The sequence below is a fragment of the Manduca sexta genome, chromosome 1 (genome assembly GCF_014839805.1).
Source record: "Manduca sexta isolate Smith_Timp_Sample1 chromosome 1, JHU_Msex_v1.0, whole genome shotgun sequence".
NCBI lineage: Eukaryota > Metazoa > Arthropoda > Insecta > Lepidoptera > Sphingidae > Manduca > Manduca sexta.
Genome location: NC_051115.1, coordinates 4,731,558 through 4,753,694, shown reverse-complemented (window position 1 = coordinate 4,753,694; position 22,137 = coordinate 4,731,558). Strand labels below are relative to the sequence as shown.

At 35.5% G+C, this 22,137-nt stretch overlaps 3 protein-coding genes across 3 annotated transcripts; all 3 read left to right on the top strand.

The window, feature by feature from the left end:
* The first annotated feature begins 1,443 nt into the window (after positions 1-1,443).
* LOC115453856 (gastrula zinc finger protein XlCGF57.1) lies at positions 1,444-5,024 on the top strand. The gene is made up of 3 exons (XM_037441642.1): positions 1,444-1,574; positions 2,535-2,656; positions 3,458-5,024. The coding sequence occupies exons 1-3, from the start codon at positions 1,495-1,497 to the stop codon at positions 4,876-4,878; spliced, it is 1,623 nt and encodes a 540-aa protein (XP_037297539.1). The 5' UTR covers positions 1,444-1,494; the 3' UTR covers positions 4,879-5,024.
* A 9,845-nt stretch (positions 5,025-14,869) lies between these two features.
* On the top strand, positions 14,870-17,207 carry LOC115450794 (probable histone-lysine N-methyltransferase PRDM7). The gene is made up of 3 exons (XM_037447400.1): positions 14,870-14,990; positions 16,476-16,582; positions 17,061-17,207. Exons 1-3 carry the CDS (start codon positions 14,870-14,872, stop codon positions 17,205-17,207), a joined length of 375 nt encoding a protein of 124 aa, XP_037303297.1.
* A 2,887-nt stretch (positions 17,208-20,094) lies between these two features.
* Positions 20,095-21,286, top strand: LOC115450636. Its single transcript, XM_030178694.2, has one exon. The coding sequence runs from the start codon at positions 20,186-20,188 to the stop codon at positions 21,257-21,259; it is 1,074 nt and encodes a 357-aa protein (XP_030034554.2). The 5' UTR covers positions 20,095-20,185; the 3' UTR covers positions 21,260-21,286.
* Positions 21,287-22,137: the final 851 nt, after the last annotated feature.

The window sequence follows — 22,137 nt, the reverse complement described above, 5'->3', positions numbered from 1 at the left end:
AACTCTTTTAAGTTTTTTTTAACAAGTTCTAAACAAACTACAGTTATTTAGGTAAGTTAAGGTAAGTATCTGACGACTTAAAAATCAAGATGTTTTTTTTGAGATACCGCTTTTGAGCTTAGCACGGCAGTATACTACCATTGGTGTCATGGCGAAAATTTATCAATCTGAATGTTATTTGATATGCCAACACTAACAGATGAGTTATTTTGATTGGTTTATTCAACTATAAAAACATAGTTAACTTTGGTATTGATGGTTAAGAAGCTGGTGACCTAAAATGATTTTCTGCTACAATATAGCGCGAGGACCCAGGCGGTTTCATTCATTTTGCTGGCGGTAGGATATATTTTATATCCGCCCGGATAGCGTCCGTACACGAGGTGTTAAAACCCGCCATAGTGGCCCACGTGTGTCGCGTTCCGTGATCAGCCTGTGTATATCCGGTTCCACCTACAATTGTGTCGACTGAGGGCTAATCATCTCTCGTCAGTCGACATTCTATTGAACCTACACTTACCATCAGGTGAAGTGGGGACACTTTGCTGTGCCTGTATGTTGATCTCGCCTAAGTCCGACAATGCTTAAGATTGACATTTTTTTTGTTGGAGTCACGATTTACAAATTATTTCTGTTTATCAGTCAGCCAATTCCAATGAGTAGAATTTTGATTATAGTAGTAGGTACCTAGATACTTAGTTGTAGCCCCGCTTTTTACACACCCACGCACAAACACACGCACACACTCTTTTAATACCCGTAGGCGTAGGCGCATATCTATATAATATATAATAAGGCACATATTCCAGACTCCGGGCGGATACTGAGTAGAAAAATCCAATATCGGAATCGAACACAACACCTCAGCACTGCAGTCGTACCGTAATACAAATACGTCACTAGGAATAGGCAGTAGATAGATTTATGCATTACATATACTCACTCGGTAACGTAGCTGTATTTTAGTACACAGCATTATTTGTTAAAATGGTCCTGTGTCACACCCAACTAGGAACACCGTGATCATCACTTAGCCTTTCGGGCTGTTTGCTTAATCCCTTTTGCTTTGGCTCCGTCCTCCAAGTCGCTTACAGTATACACGTGCTCATTTTATGTTTTGTTATAAGACGTATTTCAATGTTCTAATCGCGCTGACATCATTAACATGTTTCATAGTAAATAATAATAATAACATATATTTATGTGAGTAATTAACCGTGGTTTTACTGTGAGTCATTGATCCACGTGCCCTCCTAATATTACTTAGGTCTCATGTTCGAATCTCGGGTCGTGTAAAGTAGCATCGAGTGTTTAGCACATCAGTCCGAAGTCGCTATTACACAGCTCAAACAAAGCTGGCAAAATGCCGCTATGTAATACCTCTGCCTACCCCTAAGGTAACAGACGTGATACTATGCATATATATAGATATACGATAAAAACAACAAGCCGAGTCACGTGGTGGACGCGGCGGACGGCAACAGCTCCAACTGGATGCGCTACGTGAACTGCGCGCGACACTGGAGCGAGCAAAACCTCGTCGCCTATCAGTATAAGGGACAGCTATACTACAGGTAACTTTTCCATGATCTTATTTCAGGTCATTCAGCTATAAGGTCCATACATTTTCCAAATATATTGTAGACAAAACAGGTTTGGTTTTTACAATCAGCCTCTTTGATTCCCTCAGAATCAATGTTAGATAAATGATCTTAGGTTTTGCTAGTGGTAGGATATATTTTATATCCGCCCGGATAGCGTCTACCGTATACAAAGTTATCAAACCCGCAAGAATGGCCCACGTAAGTATCGCGTTCCGGAATCAATCCGTGTAAATCCCTTTTCAACAGGCCGGCATAATTGTGTCGACTGCCGATGGGTAATCATCTCTCGTCAGTCGATATTCTATTGGACCCCAATCCACTTACCATCAGGTGAAATGGGACACTTTGTCGTGCCCTATATATGCCTATATGCCCAGCTTCTTTCGCAGCAAATCCTACTAATTTATAAAGGCGAAAATTTGTGAGGGTGGATGTATGTATGTTTGTTCCGCTTTTACGAAAAAAACTACTGAACGGATTTGGATGAAACTTTACAGTAATATTGGTTATACATCAGAATAACACTTAGACTACAATGTATAATGATTTTGTGTAATTTGGTCATAATATAACGATACATATCAAGTAAGTTGGAAAAAAAACCCGGAATACTCCGTCACGTGGGAGAAACCGCGAGCAAAAGCTAATATCTTATATGTAGACCATCTCGCAAATGCTTCCGACATACTGCAATGAAAAAAATTATTTGAACCTGTAAAATATTATACATTATTTAGATTCCGTCAATATTAATTGTACCACCAGTTCGGAAACTAGTCCATACAAGAGAAGAATGGGCAAGAAACTCTGGTGTTGCTCTTTTTAAAATTAGTCAGTTTTTATAATTCAACTCCTACTTTTGCATACCAATAATTAAAATACATACAGAACCTAACTTGTAAATGATAAGTAAAATATTACACATTTTAGAACGATCAAAATCATACCACGTTTCACCGAACTGATGGTTTTCTACGGAAGCGAATTCGCACATATACTGCACATTGATTTGCGGACATACAATTCACCGCCGGGCTATGCTCAGAAATTTGGTGAGTAAATTTTGTCGTCTACTTTTTTCATTTGCCATAACTTATAAATTCGCTTGCAACAGTTAAAACTAAGCATGTAATCTACTTGTATTTCATACAGTGACAGTAAATAGTGGTCATCCAGTGATCGAAATTCGACCGGCGAATTTTATATATTTGTAATTATACTATGAGTTAGTATGTTTACACACAATCCCTTGATCTCCGTAGGGGTAGGTTGAAGCGTAACTCGTGGACACACTTTTCCCCTTTCGTATTTCGTTCCATGATGTGATAGTGGCTAGCCTACCGCCATACCGGACGAAAAATATTTTATGAGAAAGCTTTCGCATGAATGAATTAGTGTGCAGAAGCTCGTCGTAAAGTATTATACGCTCACTGCTTCGGTGGCGAAGTTGTAATGCGTACAATGTACGAGTACGACTAGCGCACGGAGTCCGGGGTTCGAATCCTAGGTCGGGACAAAAATAATTATGACAGGGTTTTCCGCCTCAAAAATTACTCAGTCGCAGCTCGGAGTTAGGAAATTGGGGGTGTGATATCCCTGTGCTTAGGAAAGCTTAAGCTCATGGTACTGCGCTTGATCTCTCTCCGGTCATGTCGTCTCACAGGACTATGAGAAGGAACAGAGAGTGCTTGTGTATTGCACTTGTGCACTATAATATCTCCTGCGTACCTGACTGATCTCCGTTGAGTTTGGCCGACGTGGCCGAAAATCGGCATCCATTAATTCTCAATATATTTAAAAATGATGTAATCATGTTTATATATCTATAATAAATATTTTTCTTAATTTTTAAGGCGCACCTCCAAACAAAAAACCTAAACTGGACGATAATAATAACCTCCAAGACAAAACCAAATGTCCAGAAAATGGGAGTACAAAAATATCATCATCTGAAACATATAAAACGAATATAGATATTGAAAATACATCACCAATAGTAACAGAAGAAACCATTAAGAAAATATCACATGATAAAAAATTCATATGCAATGATTGTGGTACAAAATGTGATACCAAAACTTTACTTATTAAGCATATTGATGTACATAAGCCTATAATTATTGAGCCAATTAAGACTATTATCAAAATACAGAAATCTATAAAAGATGGTCAAAAGTATTATCAATGTGGACAATGTAATTACAAGTGTGCACGAAAGGATCATTTAGAGAGACATATTAAAACTCACACGGGAGAGAAACCTTTCAAATGTCAGTACTGTAATTACAAGTTTGCACAAAAGGGTCATTTAAACGATCATATTAGAACCCACACGGGAGAGAAACCTTTCAAATGTCAGTACTGTAATTACAAGTGTGCACAAAAGAATAGTTTAAAGAAACATATTAGAACTCACACGGGAGAGAAACCTTTCAAATGTCAGTACTGTAATTACAAATGTGCACTAAAGGGTAGTTTAAATGATCATATTAGAACACATACAAGTGAGAAACCTTTCAAATGTCAGTACTGTAATTACAAGTTTGCACAAAAGGGTCATTTAAACGATCATATTAGAACCCACACGGGAGAGAAACCTTTCAAATGTCAGTACTGTAATTACAAGTGTGCACAAAAGGGTAGTTTAAATGATCATATTAGAACTCACACGGGAGAGAAACCTTTCAAGTGTCAGTACTGTAACTACAAGTGTGCACGAAAGAGTAGTTTAAATGATCATATTAGAACACATACAAGTGAGAAACCTTTCAAATGTCAGTACTGTAATTACAAGTTTGCACAAAAGGGTCATTTAAACGATCATATTAGAACCCACACGGGAGAGAAACCTTTCAAATGTCAGTACTGTAATTACAAGTGTGCACAAAAGGGTAGTTTAAATTATCATATTAGAACCCACACGGGAGAGAAACCTTTCAAATGTCAGTACTGTAATTACAAGTTTGCACAAAAGGGTCATTTAAACGATCATATTAGAACCCACACGGGAGAGAAACCTTTCAAATGTCAGTACTGTAATTACAAGTGTGCACATAAGTGTAGTTTAAATAATCATATTAGAACCCACACGGGAGAGAAACCTTTCAAATGTCAGTACTGTAATTACAAGTGTGCACAAAAGGGTAGTTTAAATTATCATATTAGAACACACACGGGAGAGAAATCGTATCTATGTGAAATATGCGATAAGAAATTTAAAAACTATAGTATTTTAGAACAACACTTACACGTACATATGGTTAAGAAATTTTAAATTATCGCTTAAAGTGAGTATAGACTACATTTGCTTGAGCATAATATAATACAACGTTCTTACAATAGCGTATTTGACTACTATTTATTTAAAACTTTAATAAAATAAGTACGTCGTATAAATTCTAAAACGGAATATATAATAATATAAATAATATCCGCCCTGTATTATATACTGTCCCACTGCTGAGCACGGGCCTCCTCTACTACTGAGAAGGATTAGGCCTTAGTCCAACACGCTGTAGTGCGGATTGGTAGACATCACACACCTTCGAAATTCCTATAGAGAAACTTCTCAGATGTGCGGGTTTCCACACGATGTTTTCCTTCACCGTTAAAGCGAACGATAAATTCACAAAGAATACACACATGATTTTTAGAAAAGTCAGAGGTGTGTGCCCTTGGGATTTGAACCTGCGGACATTCGTCTTGGCAGACCGTTCCATACCCAACTAAGCTATCGTCGCTTGCTAAAACGGAATAAATCATTGAAATCTTGTGAAAAATCTACAAGTTATAAGCATAGAAATTAAGTAGTAGAGGTGAGTTTCGAAACAGAAAAGGGACGAAATACTGGCATGTGACGCCAGCTTGCTTTATGACACGTGCGAAAGAAAAAGACGGAGCGATATCCCTACTCCACGCCCACTCCTAAATGTAGCAATATTTAAAATTTGAATTACTGCCTCATTTCTTATAAAATTTTAATACTATTTTCATAGAAGGATTTCTTTTGTACTAATTCTTACATATTAAAAATCGCACAATATCAAACAAAGTCAATTACCCTATTGTTACTATACAGATAAAAGTTTAGTTTCCATAAGCATTTAAATGAAATGAAAACACTATTTGATTTTGATATATTCAATATTACACAGAGTATCGAGATGTGATGAAATTCCGATACAAATAATTAACGATTCTTGAATAACGCGAATATTTAATCGTAAGATTTTTTAATCGATTTCGACAATGTGTTTAGTGACTCCACTGCACATGATGGTGAGTGGAGTGGTCCAATAGAATGTCGACTGACGAGAGATGATTACCCCTCAGTCGACACAATTATGCCTGTTTGAACTGGATATACACAGGCTGATCACGGAACGATTACGTGTGCCACTATGGCGGGTTTTAACACCTTGTGTACGGTCGCTATCCGGGCGGATATTAAATACATATATCAACGCAATAGAAAACTCTACATTCATATTCCATATTCACGACTATATAAGTAAGGGTGTAACAGTACCTCACTACGAGTCGTCCGAGTGCGTGCCTTTGCTCGATGAAATGTTACATCAATATGTTCGTGGTTTTTAAAATTAGCTTGTAACCAAAGAAACAGGATAGTAGTAGTAGTATAGAAACAGACCGGACATCAGAACCAAAGTGCTCCAAAAGTTATTACCAATTGGTAATAACTAATAAGTCGTTGACTTATCAAATGCTAGTGTGGGAAGATGTTACAGCGTCCCTAGCTATAAATATTAAAATAACATCTTTACAGAAAATATGCTAATATCAAATTATTGTATGCCAATCTTCCCAATGTCCGCTCTATGATCTTAGAACTCTGCTTATAACGAAACATCGAGAGTCGTGTTCGGAGTTCGGTTCGGAGTGAGGTTCGCTAGAATTTAAAAACAGTGAATATTCTATGTTATGTTACAAGTACATGCTTTAGTTTATACTCATTTTAAAGACAGCACGATACCTCTAGATTTAGCGATCGGATGAATCAATATAATGATTTGCTAATGTGTTTACTTGACGTTATTACTCATTTTTTTCCCGGCTGGCGCTAATTATTATCAACCTAATATCAACATGAGTCAATATTGTAATAAATATGGTTACACGTAGTAGGGGTCCAGAATGATAAGCTTTAAGATTCAAAAGTATGTGCAAGTTTGTTTTTATATGTTCACGGCATATTGTGGACAAAGTGGAGTGGGGTCCAATAGTGTCGACTGACGAGATGTGATTACCTCTAGACAGTCGGCATTCATACATATTTCTTTAAAACAAGAATAGGCCGAGTGAACTGACGTAATACTGTCGCACAGAAAACTTTTTTCCAGCGAAAATAAAGAGCATTTATGCGTTTCTATAGCATATAATAATTTATTTAATCTTTATGAATTTAACTCAAAATTTTTAACAACAGTAATGTTATAGAGACGTTATCTTTAATTGTATTTAAATTATTTTTTTGTTGATTTTCTTTTTATTATATTACGGGTATGATCTTTCCATATAAATAGTATGGTTCTTTGAAACAGAGAAATAATATTGTTTTTTTATATTCTGATAAATTAAATATAACGACATCTAGCGGCAAACGCATGCACTACTTTTTAAGTTCATTGATGATGGTTTTGATTTCTTACCTACTTTAATTTTTTTGTTTTTAAAATTGTATTTACATTTTGATTTTATGCAAAATTTTAATATTTATTTTTGTTATGTACTACTTAATTCTAGTAATTTTGTTTCTAATTTAATTGTTGCTTCGATTGTTTTTTGTTACTTTAATTTCTTATGTTTGTATTAATAAATTTTGTTTTTTTTTTGTTATTTATTTTTCTCCACACCTTAACCCCGATTATAGAGATGGTCATTCTTCACGCATGTTGCAAAACTTATTTGGCTTTATTTTTACCGGCCGCATGCCTTTTTTATACGAAAAAATAACGTCACGCACAAGCCGCTCGCCTGATGGTAAGAAACGCCACAACATTAACAATAGCAACATCACCTGAACTTTATAAAGGACTGCGTTGGCAATCCACTGCACTGGTCACCCTAACTAGTTGCGGCCCTTAACGACACAAAGCCCTAGGTAAAAGCAAAAACGACGACGCGAGGCCCCGGGCAGAGCAAAAACAATGACCTTTATGGCACTGCGGTGGCCCGCGCAGTTGCTCGGTTCGCCTGCCCCTAAGGCCGTCTCTAAGCCTGACTATACACCGTGATGTTGTAGTCGTTTTGGAACCAAAATGTGGTTACTTAGAACAATTTATAGGACCAAAAAATAGTGAATTAATTGTACTGTTGATAATTAAAAAAAATATTTTTATGATAATATTTTCACTCATTCGAGTTTGATAATGATTGTAACGTCGCGACAACATAGTTATGAATGTCACTGCGCCGATCGTAGTAGTATCTACGTGAGATTTAGTTGCATTACCACGAGCTCTCATTTATTTTTAGTAAACATTCATTTTAATGTTTATATAAAAAAAAATGTTACATTGGTATTTTTTTAAACTCTATTATTGATACAGAATTAAAAAATTCGGTTCCAAAATGACTATAAAATCACGTTGAAATTAAACTAATTTTCGGATTCTATCGCGGTGCTAGTATTTTATTTTCTCCCGACGTTTCGAAGACTTTGCAGCCTTCATGGTCACGGGGGGGACTGAGGTGTTGTTCATCCGTAAAGTCAAAGTTACAATATCTACCTACATTTTACAATTATACAACTTTTTAAATTTTAGCTGTTGGTGGTCCGATCTACGCAGAATGAGCTCACAGTGTCTTGAAGTCTGGCAGCCGGTCTTTTGGGTTCCGATTTAATTAAATGTAGAACTGGATCCCAGGCTTGTGCAAGCTTCCAACCATCTTCCCTATTGAAATTAGGATGTTTTTTAATTTCAATAGCCTCGCGAATCATCCTAGGCAGGAATCGGTGTTCTTTGGCGAAAGATAAAGATATTGTAACTTTGACTTTACGGATGAACAACACCTCAGTCCCCCCCGTGACCATGAAGGCTGCAAAGTCTTCGAAACGTCGGGAGAAAATAAAATACTAGCACCGCGATAGAATCCGAAAATTAGTTTAATTTCAATGTCTAACATTCGCGTAAACATAAGAAATCATTATATAAAATCACGGTGTATGTAAGTCTCACAATGCCCAGTAATTACGCTGGCTATAACGTTCTTCAAACCGAAATACAACAGTGCATGATCAATGTTGCTTGAAAGCAGAAGATATCATTGCTATCCTATGCAAAAGCCTACCGCCGATCAGTAGCATCGCTTGCCATAGAGAGGTCCTATATCTAAATTTGTTGAGGGCCCTTCAGGGCAGTGAGAATTTTTGGGCGCCTGCTTCGTTTAATGTAGGTATGGGCCAAGAGGGGCCCCAAAGGTCGGGAGCACCGATCACGATACGGTACTAGCTACGCCCCTGCCGCCGATGTAACTAACATCAACTTTGACTATGACGGATTAAATCCAAGCCAAATGGTATTACGAAAACTGTTACTACACTTATAAAAAAAACCTTACATGTGTAATAGAAATTGTATAAGTGAAACAACCTGTAGATGTTCTGAATTCTTACATTTTGGTTAAAATTGATCGGAACGCCTAATATAAAAAATAGGAAACCTACTTACATATACATATAAACATAAAATGGGCGTAGTGTTCTCTATGATCATTTTTTAAATTTTAACACCCTAAAAATAAGTTTCCTTTGCTTTTGTGTTTAAAAAAATAGAAAGGCGGGAAACCTTAGGGACTAATACAATTTGTACAAGTACCTAGTTATTTAGTAAAATAGATTTAAAGCACATTAATTACTTAATTTATTATCTTTTTTATTTCACGATGAATCGTTATAATTTACGTGAAAATACAAATATCATAAATTACCAAATAAATGAACAGTTATTCGATGAATATTTATGTAAGTAACTATCCATTACTCAACAACTTTTCAAGACTATTAGTACAATTTTGCTACAACTTGTTACAGTTTGTGACAAATGCCACGAATGCGTATATGAATACTGCTCCATACACGGACCATATCTAGTAATACCAGATGACAAGGTACAGCAAATAACAAATAAAATCTAAAATATAGTTTGTTCAGAAAGTGAACCGTCGTGGCCGGAAAGTGAACTAACTTTCTAAATTTACATAGCAACCCTTCCCCGCCATTTGGTAAATGTAAACTCATTTCTCATGTCGTATTGCCTTGTTATAAACGATCTTGCACGTTGTTTTTAAAGTTTTATGTATAGAAACATATTAGAATTGAATAAAAGAGGTAATTAAGCACAGTAGCGACCTCAAAACCCGCGACGCCGCGACGGCCCTCTTGTACTTAGAATATAACTCAGAACAATGACAAGCATAGAAGTAACACTATGACATTTGAGTGTACTCTGTCTTTGACAGCAAGAAATTTAATTGTGTTGCGATCCCTTCTGACATCTTATCGATATCGATAGATGCTTTGTGTATCGGCTATGGTAAATTCACAGACCTGCTAAAATAAACACTTTTCGGTCAGTCAACTACAAACCGTTGCAAAATGCTATTTTAGATAAAGGTTAAAAAAAAGATATCAAAACCCAAATTTGGTATTCAAGTACCAAATGAGGTCTGAGTATATAAAAGCACTCGTTAAGAAGCTTTTGAATTACAATAAACTATAGAACTACCGGTTTTCTTCGAGCTAAATTTTATCCAATTTTCATTTGCTATTTACAGCAGTTTCCATGCCTTCCCAAACGTCATTCACACAAAAATGGTTTGCATTTAGATTACTAAATTAATGTTAGAAATTTTAGCAAATGTTAGAAATTTCGGAAGGAATGGAAACCGCTGTAAGTAACAAACAAGAAATCAGCCAGAATTTCGTCTAGGAGAAAGCCAGTACGCCTTCTGTTCTTTTCTGACTTTCTTAACGATTAAAAGATACCCAAGAGGTGTGATTTGACAGAAGCTACTAAAATGAGACAGTAAAATTAAAACACAGCGGTATCATTTATGTCACATATGTTTGATAACTTATTTCAATGATAATAAAACTTTGTCGAAATGCTTAGAGCAAACACGGTGCTGTTTTTTTCAATGCCAATTGGGATGAGCTATGGAAACGATCCATTTTTGCCTCATAGCATCATCTGTGGGGAATCTGCAATGCAAACACATTGTATGAAACACACTATGAAAAAATAAGATAGTTTCCTCGACCCCAGCCTTCGCGCAAGGTTTCCAAGTGGCTTTTACACCACTACACCACGATATATTGAAAGTAAAAGGCAATTTATGCAAAATAGTAAACTACAATATACTAACATCTATGTTATCGAGAGAATATGCAGCACAACACTATTGAACACGACTACGTAAATTGGTAAAAACTAAAAATACATAATAATGACTGGATCGAATGGCCAACAGCAGATTATAATATGACTACAGCATAATAAAGTATAATTAATAACACTTTTTGCACTTATGTACAGGGTTTAAGCAAATATATTAGGTTTTTTGTTTACTCACCGATGGAAGCTGATGATTTCAGTTTCATTTTCTTAACGAGAAGAATGAGATTTACACGCCACAATAGCGCAGGCCATTGCTTGTTCCTAGGGCTATATTTTACTTAAACAGCACTGTGTATTTATTAAAATTAACAACAAAAATATTACACAACATATAGCCACTTTTGAAAAGCACGCGCTGAAGTATAACGTAACTAAATTGTGTGGGCGCGTTTGTGACATTGTTTTGAGATTGGCAAGTTGAAACATTTGACATTTTATTTGCTTGTTAATTCGGCATCATAAAAATGACCAAAGGTAACCCTCAGAACAAGAACAAGCATAGAAGGAATCTAAATTACCCTCATATACTTGTCCTTTTTTTCAAATAGGCCAAAACCGTTGAAAAGAACGAGACAAATATTATGTTGCTAAGGTCGGCTTGCGTACACTTTAAAATTATCAAATGGTTACCTTTGGTCCTCTTTATGATGCCGAATTAACAAGCAAATAAAATGTCAAATGTTCCAACTTGCCAACCTCAAAACAATGTCACAAACGCGCCTACACAATTTAGTTACGTTATACTTCAGCGCGTGCTTTTCAAAAGTGGCTGCATGTTTTGTAATATTTTTGTTGTTAATTCAAATAAATACACAGTGCTGTTTAAGTATAATATAGCCCTACGAACAAGCAATGGCCTGCGTTATTATGGGGTGTAAATCTCATTCTTGTCGTAAAGAAAATGAAACTGAAATCATCAGCTTCCATCGGTGAGTAAACAAAAAACCTAATATATTTGCTTAAACCCTGTACATAAGTGCAAAAGTATTATAAATTAATCTTTATTATGCTGTAGTCATATTATAATCTGCTGTTGGCCATTCGATACAGTAATTATTAAGTATTTTTCATTTTTATCAATTTACGTAGTCGTGTTCAATAGTGTTGTTCTGCATATTCTGTCGATAACATAGATGTTAGTATATTGTAGTTGACTATTTTGCATAAATTGCGTTTTACTTTCAATATACGGTGGTGAAGTGGTAAAAGCCACTTGGAAACCGTGCGCGAAGGCTGGGGGTTGAGGAAACTATCTGATTTTCATAGTGTGTTTCATTGCAGATTCCCCACAGATGATGCTATGAGGCAAAATGGATCGTTGCCATAGCTCGTCCCAATTGGCATTGGAAAAACAGCACCGTGTTTGCTCTATGCATTTCGACAAAGTTTTATTAACTTTGAAATAAGTTATCAAACATATGTGACATGAATGATACCGCTGTGTTTTAATTTTATTGTCCCATTTTAGTAGCTTCTGTCAAATCACACCTCTTGGGTATCTTTTAATCCCTAAGAAAGTCAGAAAAGAACAGAAGGCGTACTGGCTTTCTCCTAAACGAAATTCCGGCCGATTTCTTGTTTGTTACTTACAGCGGTTTCCATTCCTTCCGAAATTTCTAAGATTTTCTTAATTTAATAATCTAAATGCTAAACCATTTTTGTGTGAATGACGTTTTGGAAGGCATGGAAACTGCTGTAAATAGCAAATGAAAATTTAGCTCGAAGAGAGCCGGTAGTTCTATAGTTTATTGTAATTTAACAGCTTCTTAACGAGTGATTTTATATACCCAGACCTCATTTGGTACTTGAATACCAAATTAGGGTTTTGATATCTTTTTTTAACCTTTATCTAAAATAGCATTTTGCAACGGTTTGTAGTTGACTGACCGAAAAGTGTTTATTTTAGCAGGTCTGTGAATTTACCATAGCCGATAGACAAAGCATCTATCGATATCGATAAGATGTCAGAAGAGATCGCAACACAATTAAATTTCTTGCTGTCAAAGACAGAGTACACTCAAATGTCATAATGTTACTTCTATGCTTGTCATTGTTCTGAGAGGTAACCATTTGATTATTTTAAAGTGTACGCAAGCCGACCTTAGCAACATAATATTTGTCTCGTTCTTTTCAACGGTTTTAGCCTATTTGAAAAATAGGATAAGTATATGAGGGTAATTTAGATTCCTTCTACGCTTGTTCTTGTTCTGAGGAATATAATCTCAGAACAATGACAAGCATAGAAGTAACACTATGACATTTGAGCGTACTCTGTCTTAGACAGCAAGAAATTTAATTGTGTTGCGATCCCTTCTGACATCTTATCGATATCGATAGATATTTTGTCTATCGGCTATGGTAAATTCACAGACCTGCTAAAATAAACACTTTTCGGTCAGTCAACTACAAACCGTTGCAAATTGCTATTTTAGATAGAGACTAAAAAAAAGTTATCAAAACCTTGATTTGGTATTCAAGTACCAAAACATCACTACAACATACCAATATCATTCACACAAAAATGGTTTAGCATTTAGATTATTAAATTAAGAAAATGTTAGAAATTTCGGAAGGAATGGAAACCGCTGTAAGTAACAAATAAGAAATCGGCCGGAATTTCGTCTAGGAGAAAGCCAGTACGCCTTCTGTTCTTAGGGATTAAAAGATACCCAAGAGGTGTGATTTAACAAAAGCTACTAAAATGGGACAGTAAAATTAAAACACACCGGTATCATTCATGTCACATATGTTTGATAACTTATTTCAATCTTAATAAAACTTTGTCGAAATGCTTAGAGCAAACACGGTGCTGTTTTTTCCAATGCCAATTGGGACGAGCTATAGAAACGATCCATTTTTGCCTCACAGCATCATCTGTGGGGAATCTGCAATGAAACACATTGTATGAAACACACTATGAAAATCAGATAGTTTCCTCGACCCCAGCCTTCGCGTTCGGTTTCCAAGTGGCTTTTACCACTATACATACACCACCATACATTGAAAGTAAAAGGAAATTTATGCAAAATAGTAAACTACAATATACTAACATCTATGTTGTCGACAGAATATGCAGCACAACACTATTGACCACGACTACGTAAATTGGTAAAAATGAAAAATACTTAATAATGACTGGATCGAATGGCCAACAGCAGATTATAATATGACTACAGTATAATAAAGTATAATTAATAACACTTTTTGTACTTATATACAGGGTTTAAGCAAATATATTCGGTTTTTTGTTTACTCACCGATGGAAGCTGATGATTTCAGTTTTATTTTCTTTACGAGAAGAATGAGATTTACACCCCACAATAACGCAGGCCATTGCTTGTTCCTAGGGCTATATTTTACTTAAACAGCACTGTGTATTTATTAAAATTAACAACAAAAATATTACAAAACATGTAGCCACTTTTGAAAAGCACGCGCTGAAGTATAACATAACTAAATTGTGTGGGCGCGTTTGTGACATTGTTTGGGATTGGCAAGTTGGAACATTTGACATTTTATTTGCTTTTTAATTCGGCATCATAAAGAGGACCAAAGGTAACCATTTGGTTATTTTAAAGTGTACGCAAGCCGACCTTAGCAACATAATATTTGTCTCGTTCTTTTCAACGGTTTTGGCCTATTTGAAAAAATAGGATAAGTATATGAGTGTAATTTAGATTCCTTCTATGCTTGTTCTTGTTCTGAGAATATAATATGTACTTTTTTTTTAAATTCGTTTCACAGGGAACCGGCTAAGGTCAGAGATCATGCTGCCATAAGTAATATATGTACTCTAATGACGAGAAAGCGAATTCTACAACTTATATGCTAATCCCGTTGGGGATAATGTCGAGTGTGTTTTACAATGCACAGGTGTCTAGCAAGCTCAAGTACCCATCGTTCGTGCCGCGTGCAGCGCTCACCATCCCCAGCGTGTTTCTGCACCTGGCTCCCTCCAGGATACCAGGTAAACAATGCCCAGCCTAAAATTGAAAAGATCGCACAGGTTCAAATCGCTTTTATTTTGTACTAGCTTTTGCTCGCGGCTTCGCCCGCGTGAACGAGTTTACCGGGACATTTTTTCCGATTTACCTGATATGTATCGTTATATTATAACTAAATTACACAAAATCATTATTAATTGTAGCCTATGTGTTATTCTGATGTATAACCAATATTACTGTAAAGTTTTATACAAATACGTTCAGTAGTTTTTTCGTGAAAGAGGAACAAACATACATACATTCACACAAACTTTCGCATTTATAATATTAATAGGATTAATTCTCGGCTCCTAATGGACGCAATTACGTAGTACATATCACCGAATCCAAAATTGGTAACCAGTATCTACCTACCTATTATCTATACGTTTTATAAAAAAAAAGTTCCTTTCTGTCTGTATGTTATAGATTTTCTCAAAACCTACTGAACGGATTTTTATGGAATTTGGTATGGAGATAGTTTAAGACCCTGGGAAGGTTATAGGCTTTCTAACCCGTGAAAATATTTAGCGGGACTTTTATCCCGCAAAACTCTTTCTTTCTGTGTAAAATATTTTTGTTTTTGAAAGCGATTTACTTATCACGGGTAAATGTATAGCTCGGCTTTGATGCCGGAAAAGCTAAGTCTCAAACAAATAATAGTTGAGAATAAAGGTACGGTTTCATACACGACTTTTAATTAAAGTTACGATTTCATGTAGATATTGTTTTGCTTTTAGTCCGACTACGTTACTGAGAAGATTTAAATAATTTGATTATTTAGTGTTTATTTGTATTTGTAATACGACAATTTTCAATGAATCTATACTAATATACAGTGTCGGATTTATATTTTTTATGAGTGCTCCCTTTATTTCCGCCGCCCCATGTAGGTTTATGTATGTATGTAGATTTCTACAATACTTAATAATTGTCCATTTGTTTGTATTATGGAAGGCACTAAAGTTAAATAAACGAATGATTAATTAAATCGAGTGAGCGTCCTCTATCTGCCGCCCCTAAGAGGCTGCCGCCTATAGGCCGGTCTATACGGCTTATTTACAAATCCAGGACTGCTAATATATAGCTGAAGAGTTTAATCGAACGCGTTAATATCAGAAAGTAGTAAACCGATGTTGAATTTTCACTAGAAAGCTACACTCCTGATTGCTATACCATTTATCTCAGGAAAATATTAAGAGGGACTTTTATCCCAAAAAAACTCATGCGGCCGAAGTCGCGGGCAAAAGCTTGTATATTTAATCCATGATTCAACCCAGATGAGACTAGTTTCTACTTACTTCTAACGAATACTCAAACATAATATTTTTTTTTTTTAATAATTACATAATGTGTTTTAAAAACGTTTACGTTTTAAAAGTAAGAAACAGTGGTTTAATAAAACAAAAATAAATAAATGATTGTCACGAATTTTCGCAGTTATATGAGTAAAATAATTTAATCTCAAGGCGCCGGCCTGGGCGTGTTCAGCACTCTGACCATACCACGAAGAGTGCGCTTCGGTCCGTACCGCGGGAAGCGAACTGACCAGATACGATCCATGTACTGCTGGCAGGTAAACTATATATTTATACCTGCTATGCTACTGTAATACTGGTCTATATGGTGAGTACAATTTGAGGCGGGCCGAGAGTTGGGGCTGTCCTGGACTAATTCTAATATGAGGGTTTCCTAATTAATCAAATATATTATGCTATTTTGTAAAGTGGCGATAGCCTAGTTGGGTGTGCAACGGATTGCCGAACCAAATTTCGGCAGCTTCGAAACCCAAGGGCACACAGCCCTGACTTTTCTAAAATTATGTATGCATTCTTTGTGAAGTATCGCCTCCTTAACGGTTAAAGAAAACATCGTGAGGAAACTTGTAAGAGAAGTTCTCTATAAGAATTTTAAGGATTTGTGAAGTCTTCCAATCCGCACTACAGCGTGGTGGACTAAGGCCTAATCCCTCTCAGTAGTAGACAAGGTCCGTGCAGCAGTGAGACAGTATATAATATAGGGCTGATTATTATAATAGCTGTATCTTTATCTAGATCTTTGATCATAACAAGCCAAGTCACGTGGTGGACGCGGCGGACGGCAACAACTCCAACTGGATGCGCTACGTGAACTGCGCGCGACACTGGAGCGAGCAAAACCTCGTCGCCTATCAGTATAAGGGACAGCTATACTACAGGTAACTTTTCCATGATCTTATTTTAGTCTATAAGGTCCATACCATACATTTTCCAAATATATTGTAGACGAAACAGGTTTGTTTTTTAAAATCAGCCTCTTTGATTCCCTCATAATTAATCTTAGATAAATGATGCTGCCGGTAGTATATATTTTATATCCGCCCGGATAGCGACCAGCGTACATAAGGTGTTAAAACCCGCCATAGTGGCCCACGTAAGTGTCGCATTCTGTGATCTGTCTGTGTATGTCCGGTTCCAACAAGCCGGCATAATTCTATCGACTGTCGAGGGGTAATCATCTCTCGTCAGTCGACATTGTATTGGACCACAATCCACTTACCATCAGGTGCAGTGGAGACACTTTGCCGAACGCACATATAAAAAAAAGGTAACTGAAACCAAGACATCGTTTGTAGTACCAACACCTCTGATTCAATATTAGATAACTGATAATTGCAAAACATACAGTATTTTTTCGTCAAGTAACAATACGTCTTCATATTTAATTATTTTCTGTATTAAAAGAATTGTTTTTTTTAATTCCCAGAACAATTAAAAGAATTACTCCATTTGCCGAGTTATTAGTTTTCTATGGGGCTGAATATGCAAGTTATCTTAAAATAGATCTGCGTAGATATAATTCAAATTATCTAGAGAGATCCAGTAAGTTTTATTTTGTAGTGATTGAATTTAGATAAAGTTCAAGTATGTCTCTATATATGAAGCGTATTACGATTGCTTTATATTTAAAAGTTTCGATTGTAGTGCTAATATTCTTTTTCTTTTTGCTCATATTGCTATCTGATTGTATGTTCCTCACTACCCATAAACACCTAGAAACCTAAAAGCAGTGGCAGCTTTAATCAACTTGAGGCCCCAGACGAAAGCTGAAAAAAAGGAGGTCCCGGACGGGGCAAAAAAGGTCCCTGGTTTTAATAGTTTCGTCAGTAAAAGCGTAAAAAAATGGTTCTCCAAGCCCACTACGCCCCCGGTGATTGCACGGTTCACCTCACCCTTAAACCGCCTCTGTCCAGGAGAATTATGACTACTACCAGCATAAATAACCTTCTACGTGGATAAAGGCAGTAAATAAATTGACGTGAAAAGCTAACAAGTGCAGATATTTACGAGAAAACATCTTTGTAGGTACACCAATACTTGAAGCAGAGGAAACAACTAAATTAGAAAAACACATACATAAAACACCTGAAATTATAAAAGAAAATGCTATGGAAAAAGTACATATTGATATAAATGAACAATTTAATTTTGATAATTTACCAAAACAAAATATAAACGAAACATTTGAACAGGGTATACCAAATCAAATATCTAAAACATGGACATGTGAGTATTGCAAAAGAATACTTAGTCGCAAAACCTCGCAATTAAAGCACTATTCTACGCACAAAATAAAATTCAGTTGCAATTTATGTCCGTTTAAAACCAACATTGCGAATGAGTACACAAAACATATCAACAGACATGAAAATACAACTTTCGTTTGTGAAATATGCAGCTTTTTAGCAAATAATACTGCCAACCTTAGACATCATAGAAGAAGGGTGCATAAAATATATACGAAAAAATGCAAATGAATGAAATTTCCTTATTCAAAAATAAAATAAATTTATTGATTAAAAACTTAGTATGAGTAGAATTTCGATTTGATTATACATCCATATAATTAATTCTATAAAATAGAGATTCAACACTAATGAAATTATCATTTTTATGTTTATCATTGATTTCTAAGGCGTTTTTAAGTTTAAATATTGTTTTGAAGTTCATATAGTGATTTAAGGTACGATTTTGAAGGCGGCGAAAAAGATTTTAATTCTATAAAAAATTGCGCGTGCGGATTGCGATTCCATTGCGGAGCGAATGTACTGTGGGCTCGCAATGCATTTTGGACTTTAAAAAATTATCAATATTAGGTTATTTTGAAAATTTTACACTCTCAAAATAATGCTTAGTAAATTCTAAAGGGTTAATCGTGTTGATTGCAAATTAATGAATTCAATGTTTTAGTTAATTCCTTATCTTCTATATTTTGTCTGCACGCATTTTATTGTATAATAACTTCATAGTATAATAACTTCATATCGATATAGTAGTAAGTACTGGATTTATTTGATTATAATAATTATTGGAAATGAGTTTTGATTTTTACCCGAGTATGAATAAATAAATTATTTTATTTTAACACTGGTGTTTAATTGCAAATAAATGAGACATCGTACTATTTCCAATTATTTTCAAATCCAAGCTTTATGGCTACAATGTTATGTAACAATATTATTTTCCTACCATTATACTGCGAAACTTAAAACATTTGCCACAAAACGCCTCAACACGTGAGATCCTTTTGCGTATTCTGACTATTTAGCTCGAATAGTATTTTTAATGTAGTTGCCAAATGTGGTTTTAGTAATGCAACATTGAATTGTGCCACAATTTACAAATAGCTGGAATCAATAATTTTCCCTTGTAATATATTACTGGCCGGAGAGTTAATTTTTTCAATAATTTATGAAGGCCGACCACGTATTTTGACATCAGAAAACACACGTATGAATAGGCAGTATGCATGGACGCTGTTAAGATTACTTTTAGAAAGATGTATCCGCCGCACTATACCACATAATATCATAAAGATTTTTTTCAAATTCAAATTGCGCGTGTTTTGGAAACTGCTTTATCATAAAAAACCTCTGTAGTCGATAGTTCCCTTTTATTGCAGATTTATTCAATGACATATTTTTTGTGATTTATTTCTGGGCAGGGGGGTGCAACTGAATCTACTTGCACCCCCCTTACGGCGCCCATGGCTGTATGGTTAGGAAACTATAGCCTGTCCCCTGGACCAATAATTAAAAAAAGAAATTTGACAAGAGAAACGTCAATCGCATATTCCAATGTTTGTGTTCGCCTAACCTAAAAAATACATGAAAACAGAAAAAGTCTAAACACGCCTCAAAATGGCTCAATTACAGATCGACGAGGTATATCCGAAAGAAAATCTGTACCCTTTAGTGATAAACTTCCAAAACGCGTACTTGAATGACAATTTTAGTGAGCAAAAATGTCTATTACTCGAAAATAATGAAACTTCTAAGAAGAACGTGGTAACGGAGATATGCGATCTCGTGTATTCTGGCGAAGAGAATGAGGAAAAACTGGGTAAAACTTTGTTATTAGTACGAAATAAAAACACTGGCAAAGTGAGGTTACTTGAGACAGGTAGCATTGACATGAAACCATACATAAAAACTGACTTAGAAGCCGTACAACTGCAGGAAACATCGTATTTGGAGCTCAGCAGGAAGTTCGGGTCTAAAAAGCATAAAAAAGTAGTTGAACAACGTGAAAAATTAAAAGTTAATGTAGAGACGGTCACCGAGCAGATGCAAAATATAAGTCAGAATATAACTGAAGACCAGTTGGATTTATCTACTTATAATAAAACTGATGAGGATTCCTACATACCTCCCATCAACCGAGAGGCCACGGAAGCTTCCGGAGTCTACGATATAGACGCAATACTGCCTGAAGAATTATATGACAAGGTTTATGAAGAAATAGAAAATTCAGACTACTTAAACGGCCTAATACCCATGATAAAAGCGATGACGACGAAAAAACTAACAAACAAGCAAATCGTATTAGCTGTATACGCTAACTCTTTGTTAAACCTCTACAGTACTTTAATGAGGGACATAGTAAAAAAGAATTTTGTTGCATGCCAATATTCTGCGACATTAAATGAGATAATATTAAAAAACTTCCTTGGTATATCGAATTTGAAACGAATACGGACTCCACAGATGAAAGACAAGTCGTTATGCCACGCAATGGTGTTTTTACTATTAATTAACAATCTAAAGTTTGACGTAGAAGAGTTGTGCCAACAATTAAAGTTGACGATGCGGACTGTTATTACTAAAATACAAGTTACTGGAGCAAGTATAGTGAGCTTAAGTAGTAAGAAGGTGGCACAGTTAAAATTACCATTAAACAAGCCAGCTATACGAAGAAAGAGTGCAAAGTTTTAAATAAATTATTGTTAATATTTTGTTTTATTACTATTGTTTACACGGGTCACCCTTAAAAAATTAACTTAGTTAACATATAGCGGCCAAATTAATAGAAAACCAAAACTAAGGCAAACGTAAATAAACCTAAAATTGAAGCTAGTAAGATTCAGTTTGTTTGGATGCTTCGCCACTGATGAGTATAGATGAATTACCAGTCCCCCCTGAGGCAATTATTGCTAACAATACATATGTAGAAAATTAAAATCTCTTGTGAATATCTGGCAGATTTATATCATCAGTCATAGGATGTTTACTGCTGCATGGGCCTCCTCAAAAGACTCCCAAATAGACCTATTAGAAGCAAACCGCATCCAGCAACCTCCTGCTAATTTTATCACACTCATATACTATTAGGAAACATCTAAAAACCGCAAATATATAAATTATTAACAAAATAAAGTTTACAGAACCTTCCATGCTTCATTCAAAGTTCAACTTTAACTTGATTTTTATTTTTCACCTATGGCACAAGCTACCCTGGAAAGTAACTAAGGTCATACATGACATGGTATACTATTTTCACTACTGTAGTAGTGTTAGTTTTAAATCTGTCAAAAGAATAGTGAAATGGGCATACCCAGCTTTCAACCAAGGCAGAAAGGACTAATCTGAATTTTGACCTGGGGAGGGCGGAAAGCGGAAATTTTGGTCCAGAGCACAGTGGAAATATTATGTATAGTCCAAATAATTCAACAATAATGCTTACATTCTAAAGTAGGTAAGTTTGTACTTGTGTTCTCAGGAAAGATAAGTCGCGTGGTGGAAAGGGTGTTTTGTAGGAGCCCTAGTATCTTGTTACCCAATGTTAAACAAGTTAGTATTACTATAAAACAACA

Bases quoted from the DNA above. Each gene is read 5' to 3' on its own strand.
- LOC115453856 (XM_037441642.1), top strand. From the start codon at position 1,495: ATGCGCTACGTGAACTGCGCGCGACACTGGAGCGAGCAAAACCTCGTC. The intron at 1,575-2,534 runs GTAACTTTTCCA...TACACATTTTAG, and splicing joins AAGGGACAGCTATACTACAG to AACGATCAAAATCATACCAC. The intron at 2,657-3,457 runs GTGAGTAAATTT...TTAATTTTTAAG, and splicing joins GGGCTATGCTCAGAAATTTG to GCGCACCTCCAAACAAAAAA.
- LOC115450794 (XM_037447400.1), top strand. From the start codon at position 14,870: ATGTCGAGTGTGTTTTACAATGCACAGGTGTCTAGCAAGCTCAAGTAC. The intron at 14,991-16,475 runs GTAAACAATGCC...TTTAATCTCAAG, and splicing joins GGCTCCCTCCAGGATACCAG to GCGCCGGCCTGGGCGTGTTC. The intron at 16,583-17,060 runs GTAAACTATATA...ATCTTTATCTAG, and splicing joins GATCCATGTACTGCTGGCAG to ATCTTTGATCATAACAAGCC.
- LOC115450636 (XM_030178694.2), top strand. From the start codon at position 20,186: ATGGCTCAATTACAGATCGACGAGGTATATCCGAAAGAAAATCTGTAC.